Here is a 9,542-nt window from a genome sequence, read left to right as displayed (position 1 = left end):
GATTGAAAATAGACATTGTTTTATAACAAAACAGAAAAGCAAGAAACAAAACACAGAGCCAGGTAACCGGGATGTTTGAACTACTGCAAACATCTTTTACTGTATTTAATCTATACAAGTCTAAGAAATACAGAAATGATAATGACCAAATGGATTTTTATTGCCTGCAAGCTGTTATACTTAGGAGTAGGAGAGTATGTATATTGACAAAAAGCACACTTGCCACCCCATACTCTGAGATTTCTTACACTTGAAAGAAGACATATCCAGAATGGAATAAGACAAAAGCCCAGTGGAGAACCTAGTCTACATATGGGTTTGGCAGTCCTTTAAGTCCAGGAATACACCTGCAGACCAATGAGGAGTACTAAGAACCAAGGTTAAAATTTTTATACACATCACAACAATGGCAAATTGACTTGAGAAACAAACCTTGCACATAAATGATAAACTGTAAGGTACACACCATTTTATAAGGATACAATAGAGCTGGCACAGTGATCAGAGTGAACTCTGAACTACGGAGTTGTATCATGAGAAACACATAGCTTACTTTACATATAGGACATCACTTGAATGTGATTACAGAAAAAAAAAAAAAAAGGTCCATCTGCTTTAACGACAACAACAAAAAAGTTCATGTTCCAATCACAAATAAACCCAAAGCCCATTTAAGGTCAAGCTACACAAAAGATGATGATGGTTTAAAAAAAAAAGTTACTTGGCATTTTCCTTTTTAACTCTACTTCCAGGCTAACTCTTTAGAGAAATACAAGCATTTTCATTTGATCAAAATAATAAATGTAATTACAAAGACAATGTACAAAAAACAATGTCAAGGTCCTCCTTCCTTCTTCACAGCTGTGTGTCATCAGCCTTCTTCTTCTTCATCACTGTCTTTCATGGTAATACCCTGAAGTCCTCCTCCTTCTGAAACAGAGGCTGTGGCCTCCTCTACTGTTAGACGTCTGTGAAGAGTATCGTATGTCTTACTGTTCAGTGTTCCTTCCAACACACCCTGCAACCGAAAGTCCCTATAGCTTTTCTGGAGGAAGAAGAGAGAATGTGCTTAGAAAACTTGCATTACATACGTACTTACATATGTTTATATGTATAGGTAGATGTACTCAGCTAGCATTTTGAAATGATCTTGGATAATCCATTAATACATTCAGACTGTGGCTACCTAATGTTTGTTGGTGTATTTCCGGGCAGAAGATGTGATCCAAGACCCTAGACAGTGGCATTCAAATGACAATCGCTGTAAAAAGATTAACATGTTGTGACTGTCAGATGGTAACTTCTCCCTCAAAACATTACTATAATAATTGCACAGAATTTACTATTTGAATTACCAGTGATAAAGAGAAAATAATATGTAGTAAAATAACATTTTTAAAACTTGTCCTAAGTCACAGGTGCTCACTGGACAGAAAAAGAGAGAGGGTAAGGGAGAAGCACTCCCCTTGGAAATGGTCATGCTACAATCCTTTCCCCTCAACTTCTCCCTCCTTTTGTAATTTTAGGCATGTACCCACATGTGCCTGGTGTGTTTCTCAAGGTGCTAGGACCTGAACCACACAGTTGATGATGTGGAATCCAGCCACTTTAACCACCATGCCACAAGCTGGCCCCGTACATTATTTTTTAAACGTTTTTTGCTATAGAGGATGTGTACTCACCCTGTACATTTTTAAAAAATTTTATTTATTTATTCATTTATTTTAATTTGACCAGAGAGAGACAGAGAGAGAGAGAGAGAGAAAGTGAGAAAGCAAGCCACCAGGTCCAGGACTTGAATTGTGATCAGCCATGTGGGAGTGTCCAGCACTTTAAGCACCATGCCACCTGCTGGTCCCACCCTGTACATTTTTAATAAGGAATTCCTAGCTTTTTAACTAAGGAATTTTCCCTTTACTATTGAAATAAACATTTCCTGTCATAAAATATATTAGTTTTGGGGCACAGGGCAAGGATTAATCCTATTACTAATACAAAACATCCACATTTGGGGAACCAGCAGGTGGTATGGTGGTTGAGGCACTGGACACTCCCAAATGGCTGATTGCTGTTTGAGTCCCAAACCTGGTGGCTTGTTTTCTCTCTCTCTCTCTCTGTGTCTCTCTCTGGTCAAATTAAAATGAATGAAAGATTTAATAAAATTAAATAAATAATTCTTATAAAAGAAGACATCTACATTTGTACATTTTAAAATTCATCAAGGGGGCATCCACATTTGTACATTTTAAAATTCATCAAGGGGGACCAGCAGGTGGAGTGGTGGTTAAGGTGCTGGATACTCCCACATGACCAATGGCAGTTCAAGTCCTGGACCTGGTGACTTGCTATCCTACTTTCCCTCTCTCTGTGTGTGTGTGTGTTTCTCTCTGGTCAAATTAAAATAAATAAATGAATGGATAAAATTAAATAAATAATTCTTTGAAAAAACAAAATTCATTTAGGTATACTATGGGGTAAAAATCTGTATACAGATATACGTATGAATTTTGCTCTTTGACCTTCCTTTATATTCCCTTGGACTATAAAGTGCCAAATTCTGGCATAAAACTTCCATTGATGGGATAATACAACAAGTTGTTATATTTTATTGTGAAATAAAAAATTATAATTTGGTATATTATGTATAAAAATATCATTTATTTCTTTTTTAAAAAATAATTATTTTATTGAACTTTGTTTATTTATTTATTTTATTTATTTTAATTTGGCCAGAGAGGGATGAAGAGAGAGAGAGAGAAAGAAGGTGAGAAAGCAAGTCACCAGGTCTGAGATTTGAACTGTGGTCAGCCATGTGGGAATCCAGCACCCTTAACCACCATGCCACCTGCTAGACCAATCATTTCTTATTTGTATAATGGTAATCTCTTTAAAGAATTATTTAATTTGATTTAGTATTATTATTTTTATTTTGGCTAGAGAGAGAAAGAGAGAGAGGTGGGAAAGCAAGAAAGCAAGCCACCAGGTCTGGGATTCAAACCATAGTCAATCGTGTGGGAGTCCAGCACCTTAACCATCGCACTGCCTGCCAGCCTCATCTATAATGATTTTTGAAAGCAATAAAATTGAACAAATCTCTTCTGTAAGAGATTACTTAACATGAATCCATGGGAAGGATGGCATGTGGCATTGTGATCAAAGGTGCTGGATTTTACAAGCCCCACTGTGGTTCAAGTGTGGACCTGGTGGCCTCTCTCTCTCTGTCTGGTCAAATATTAAAAAACAATAATAATAGCTGGGACCAGCAGTTAGCGTAATGGCTATGTCGCTGGACTCCCATGTAGTCAACCATGGTTCAAGTCCTGACCCAGTGGCTTAAACTCACGCAGGGCGTGTGTGCATGCGTGCCCAAGATCCCAAGAGGAGAATGGAGGAAAAGGGATTGTGGCATGGTCATCCCCCTGGGAGGTGATTTCTCACTTTCTGTCTCTCTTTCTCTCTCTCTGGCAAGCGTACATGTCCTACAGCAAAAACCTCTCCAGACATAATAATAATAATAATAATGATAATAGCAAATGGAATTAACTAAATAATTTTTTAAAAACATATGCAATCTATAAAGCTTCCTTTATTATCTGTTTTAAAAGTGTGTGTTTCTTTTCACATAGAATTTTCCATGACTAAATAAGATTGATATCTCTAATTTCTAAAATTTGATAAAGTTCAGAGTTAGTTAAATGGAAAAACAAAGAACAAATGAAGATATCTCGTTCTGTGGAGACATTTTTTTTAGGGCATATGTTCTTGCTGAGAGAGTGAGAGATAAAGATAGGGGAAGTGAAAAATCGCCCCCTCAGAGGGGATGGCCACATCACAATCCCTTCTCCTCCATTATTCTTTTGGGATTTTGGGCATGCGTGCACACATGCCTAGCATGAGTATTTCAAACCACTGGGTCTGAGACTCAAACCACAGCGGACCATGTGGGAGTCCAGTGCCTTCACCACCATCCCACCTGCTGGCCCCTGTGGAGGCATTTTTAAGGCCATTTTTAATGCTATCTTTTGCAATTCTATTGTCATATGTTAGACATCTTATAGAATATTAAGCAGTGAAACTCTAACAGACTGGCCCAAAGTATCAGTATGTGTTAATATGCCACTGATCTGTTCTGACTGTTGGTGTCCACTTTTTGCTTTTCTTGTTTGGATTTCATAAGTGAAAACAATCAAATAAGGAACAATACTGTATTTCATGACCTAATAGCATAACTCCAATAGCTGGAAATTAACATTAAAAGATACTTTATTTTGCTGAACACAGGAGAAAGGTTCATAACATTTCTATCATAACATAGCTGAAGGTACTTATTCATATGAAGTAGAAAGTGCATCATCAGGGGCTGGCAGGTGGCGTGGTGGTTAAGGGCACTGGACTCCCATATGGCCGGCTGTGGTTAGAGTCCTGGACCTGGCAACTTGCTTTCTCACTTTCCGTCTCTCTCTCTCACACACTCTGTTCATCTCTGGTCAAATTAAGATAAATAAATAAAGTTAAATAAAATAAATCTTAAAAAAAAGTGCATCATCAAATCCTGTGTATATACATCCAATCTCTACTAACAATTTTCTGGAAGGAAACAGAACCATTACAAGTGGGGCCAATAGGATTTTTACAATTTATCTTCCTGTCTTTTTCTACCTGACTTATGTCCCATGGTACAATCCCAAGTTTCAGAAGTGATACATAAAGAGTTAAAAGAATAAGCAGCTCATATATATTATACACATATATATAAAATATATATACACACACACACACAATCAAGTGATTATCATTTGGATAATCACTTAATGTATATAAAATTTGTATCTGAGAGTCTACTACATGTCCAAAGATAAAGTAAACTATGAGGAAAACGGCATAATATCTGACATCAATGTTTTTATTTTTTTCTTTTTAATTTTTGCTATAGATTGCTTGTGCTCACTTGATACAGAGAGAAAGAAGAGAGACAGAGAGACAGAGGGATAGAGGGGGGAAAGTGAGAAAGTACCCCTTAAAGGGGGATGGCCATCCCTTTTTCTCCATTCTCCTCTTGGGGTTTTGGGCGCATATGTACACACACCTGGCATGTGTCCAGAACTCAAAGCCGCCTTAACCTCCATGCCACCTGCTGGTCCCTGAGGTGAATGTCTTAATACAAAGTAAAATTTACATTCAGAGAGCATTTTTTTTTAACCTTAAATGATAAAACTTATTTTCACTTAAACTTGAATAGCTTAAGACACATACAATCAATTATCCTTATATTCTCTTTCTAAGCTGAATAAACTTATTATGACTTTGTCATAAGCTTATTCTAAGCCATAGATTATTATGATTAAAAGTGGTACCCTCAAAACTACTGTAATGCACATCAGAACTGGTAAAGCAACTGTGAAAGGGACATTTTGTTTAGAGACACATATTAGCAAATTAATATACAAGGCATTACTATCATCGAAATTTGTGTTCAAGCCTGTAACTGTCTTATAGCTAGATTAAAAATACACCAAACTACATGAACACTTACCTACAGATAATGTACCTAATCAATGTCCCAGTGACAATTATATATGAGTTTCTGAATTTGACTTTCTTATTTTTTGGAATGACTTTCCTTCGACTTAGCCCAATTAGGACAGTTTAAATTGTGGATTTGCAGTTCTGAAGGCTTTCTCATTTACATACAATTAAGACCATTTCCTTATTCTCTTAGCAAGCAATAATCAGGCGAGCTGCGAGCTGCGGCGCAGATATCCTGCAACTCTCTCTCTTGGTAGAGTTTACAATTTGCTGTCAATAATTGGGCATCCCCTGTGGCTGCCACAAGGGCTTGGTGGACTCTTATTTAACACGAGTGCCTGCCACAGGGTACTGTTCACTTGGTTCCTTTTGCCCTAGCAAAAGAGGCAACTGGCTTACTTTAAATACTTTCAAATGTCATATGACCACTAGGGAGAACACAAGTCCAACAGCCATTTCAGTTATTTTAGGATTCTACTTTTCCCCCCCTCCCCAAATACATCATTTCTGATGTTAAAACTTTGCAAGTCTTTTCACAGCTCTCAATTTTTGGTGAAAGATCTTACCAAGATCTGTTTTCTCTTAGTGAGAAACACGAATTACCCAAGTAGCGCATAGGTGTCTTTGGAAGGCCACGTTGTCTATTATATAAATGTGAGAGCACATGGGTCTCCCTGGGTTTAGAAGAATGGCAATGTCTGTGAGTAGTTGGGACTAGACTGCTGGAGGGGAGTGGCTGTCCTCCTGGCCTGAGCACACTACTCTGCAATTCTATGCCAGCCAGATCTAACTGGGGTGGAAGGAAAGCTTGCTTCTCTGCCTCCACAATCTATACAGTATTACTGGATAGCTTCTTAAAGTTATTAAACAATAATCATTATGAACAAAGCCACATAGATTCTGAAGAATGGTGGCATTATGTATGAAATTGGCCTAAGTGTGTTTATATTTAAAGTAGGAAAAAACAATTAGGACATTAGATTCTTAATTCACCCTGATTTTCATTATAAAAATAACAATTTCTAATTATTAAGTAGAGATCTATGACTTGATTAAGTGCATCAGCCCAAGAAATCTTTGGCTTAGCCTGGGGACTCGCTTGTGAAATGCAAAACAGCCATTCTCTTCTCGGGATCTTGGGCCCGCACGCACATGCCCCCGGCGTGAGTTTTAAGCCACCGGGTCCGGGACACGAACCACGGTCGACTACGTGGGAGTCCAGCGACATAGCCATTACGCTAACTGCTGGTTCCCTCCCAGGACATTAAATTATTAATTTACCCTGATTTTCATTATAAAAATAACAATTTCTAATTATTAAGTAGAGATCTATGACTTGATTAAGTGTATCAGCCCAAGAAATCTTTGGCTTAGCCTGGGGACTCGCTTGTGGAATGCAAAACATGGAAAGTCAAACGTGTTCATGGTAGTTACAATAATATATTAAAATAATGTAAACTGGGGGAACCAGCAGTTAGCATAATGGCTATGTCGCTGGACTCCCACGTAGTCGACCGTGGTTCGCGTCCCGGACCTGGTGGCTTAAAACTCACACCGGGCGCGTGTGCGTGCATGCCCAAGATCCCAAGAGGAGAATGGAGGAGAAGAGACTGCGGTGTGACCATCCCCCCTGCGGGGTGATTTCTCGCTTTCTGTCTCTCTGTCTCTCTCTGTCTGTCTGGCAAGCACATGCGCCCTATAGTGAAAACCTCTCAAAAAAATTAAAATAATGTAAACTGATTGGCTTAGAATATAATGAAAATACCACTAAATAACTCATGAAATGATTCATTGTTCTTTTGTGCTAAAATATTCACTGCAGGGAATACTGAAGATGGGTGTCTTAGCAAATTTCAAATATACAGTATGAACTACAGTCATATCGTATATCTTCAATAGACAGTTTCTATTTGTCAATTATGTCTCAACAAAACTGAAAAAATAATTGGTGCTTTATTTTTAACTGTAAAGGTGTATGAATCTAAGAAAATGAGTAACTTTAAAAGAAATAAATAATAGGTTAATAGGACATGGAGATTTTTATTGTAAAAACAAAGTAAAGAGCTTAATAATCTGTAAACTAAAGTCAGCTGAACAGTGGCTTCTGACATCCTGAACCTACAGTAGACATTAACTGGACAACATGAATGATGGTAAGGATAACCAGGTAATCCTACTATTAATCACAGCATGGAATTAACATGTATGTATGTGTGTGTATACACACACACACACACACACACACACACACACTTAGAAGGTAAACACAGTATCCTGATGGTCTTTTACAAAAATCACACTTTCTTTGAAAACTCTTTAAGTCAGGTTTATAGGAATAAGAAAGAAATACAGAGAAATAAACCAAATATGAACATATTATTGTGTTTGCAGTTTCTTTGTAAGATAAATAGAACCTAGTAAGATGTATCCTGGACCAAAGGCATTTATGTCCTTTGAAATGTAAAACGTAGTTATAATATTACAATTTTATGAGTGGATATAATTTTACTTGCTACTTATGACTCCTCATGAACGCTATTGTTGCATTATGGGTCTGGGGCAGATTTGCCAATTTCTGACTTTGGAACTGCACTTTTTTAACCTGTGGTAATAGTGTGTCTCCCACACAAAAGAATTTGCATTTTAGGCTCAGCTGCAGTGGCCCCAGGGGGAAGGCAACCCTGTGTAATAGCTAAGGTCACATGGGAGGCCCAGCTTTGGTTCCTGGCCCAACCTAAACAGGCCAGTAGCAGAGACACATGCCTGTGGTTCTAACTAACTGAGAGGTGTGGGGGATCACAATGGCAAGACCCAGTCAAATTCAGGCCTCCACTCCCACCCATACACACTGTCTCAAAAAACCTGACAACAGTAAAAAAGAATTTGTATTCTAATGAGTATACAGGAATGAAGAGAATAAAGGCAAATATCTCAATGTGGATAGAAACGTCTTTTAATGACGTAGCAGTAATTCCTCACAAACTTTAATCACGTATTTAAAAAATGTGGAGGGTTTGTTAATATATATTAATAGATGGCTTGGTCCCACCCTCAGAATTTCTGATTCAGTTTTCAAAAGTTCCCAGATGATGCTAACAATTTAGGTCGGAAATGATAACCTTGAGGGACCAGCAGCTGGTGTAATGGCTATGTCGCTGGACTACCGTGTAGTCAAACGCAGTTTGATTGCCGGACCTGGTGGCTTAAACTCACCCTGGGTTCGTGTGTGTGCATGCTCAAGATCCCAAGAGGAGAATGGAGGAGAAGGGGTTGCAGTGTGGCCATCCCCCTCGGGGGGTGATTTCTCTTTTTCTGTCTGTCTCTTTCTTTCTGGTGAGCACCTGTGCCCTATAGCACAAAACTTCTCCCCCCCAAAAAAAAGAAATGATATCTTAAAAAGCTCTGTATGTATGCGTGTCTACACAGATATACCCACGCATACACAAAAATGAACATATATACATTACATGTATGAGCACACATACATATGTACCATTAATAAAAGGTTCTAAATGGAAGTAAAAGCCTGATACCGACAGTTAATTCTCAATAGCTTAGCTTTCTGCTATAAAGTGGAATTTCTGCTCAGTTTTAAGAAAAGGTTAAACTTGGGGCTGGTTTTCTATTTCCACTAGAACTTATAAAGTGTGAAAAGTTATTGGAGCTAGCAGGTGGCATGGTAGTTAGGGCGCTGGACTCTCACATGGCCGACTGTGGTTTGAGTCCCAGATTTGGTGACTTGGAAATCATGACAGATACATGTGCCTTTGTGCCAAAATCCTAGGAGGAGAATGGAGTAGGAGGAATTGTGGCATGGCCATCCCCCCTAGGTGGTGACTTCTCACTTTCCCTCTTACTGTCTGTCTTTCTCCCCTCTGGTAAGTACATGTGCCTACGGCAAAAACCTTAAAAATAGTGTGGAGAATTATGTTGAGTAATTTATTATTTTTAAGCCCTTTCTTACTAAATATAATAGGTTGGTTATTATCTTTTCCCTTACAGAGCGAAAGACAAAA

The 9,542-nt window shown here is 38.2% G+C and overlaps 1 protein-coding gene across 18 annotated transcripts in view; it reads right to left on the bottom strand.

Moving 5' to 3' along the window:
• Positions 1-773: 773 nt before the first annotated feature.
• Positions 774-9,542, bottom strand: part of CADPS2 (calcium dependent secretion activator 2) — a 450,101-nt gene continuing 441,332 nt past the window's right edge. For all 18 annotated transcript variants that reach the window (XM_027772143.1, XM_027772145.1, XM_027772150.1 and 15 more), the window contains one exon: positions 774-1,045. In XM_027772143.1, coding sequence (XP_027627944.1) covers positions 872-1,045 — 174 coding nt within the window. In that variant the 3' untranslated portion in view covers positions 774-871. The remainder of the gene's footprint in view (positions 1,046-9,542) is intronic.

Source organism: Tupaia chinensis, unplaced genomic scaffold (assembly GCF_000334495.1).
Source record: "Tupaia chinensis unplaced genomic scaffold, TupChi_1.0 Scaffold000257_1, whole genome shotgun sequence".
Classification (NCBI taxonomy): Eukaryota; Metazoa; Chordata; class Mammalia; order Scandentia; family Tupaiidae; genus Tupaia; species Tupaia belangeri.
Note: the sequence above shows the minus strand (reverse complement) of the source record. Positions and strands in the feature narration are given on the sequence as shown.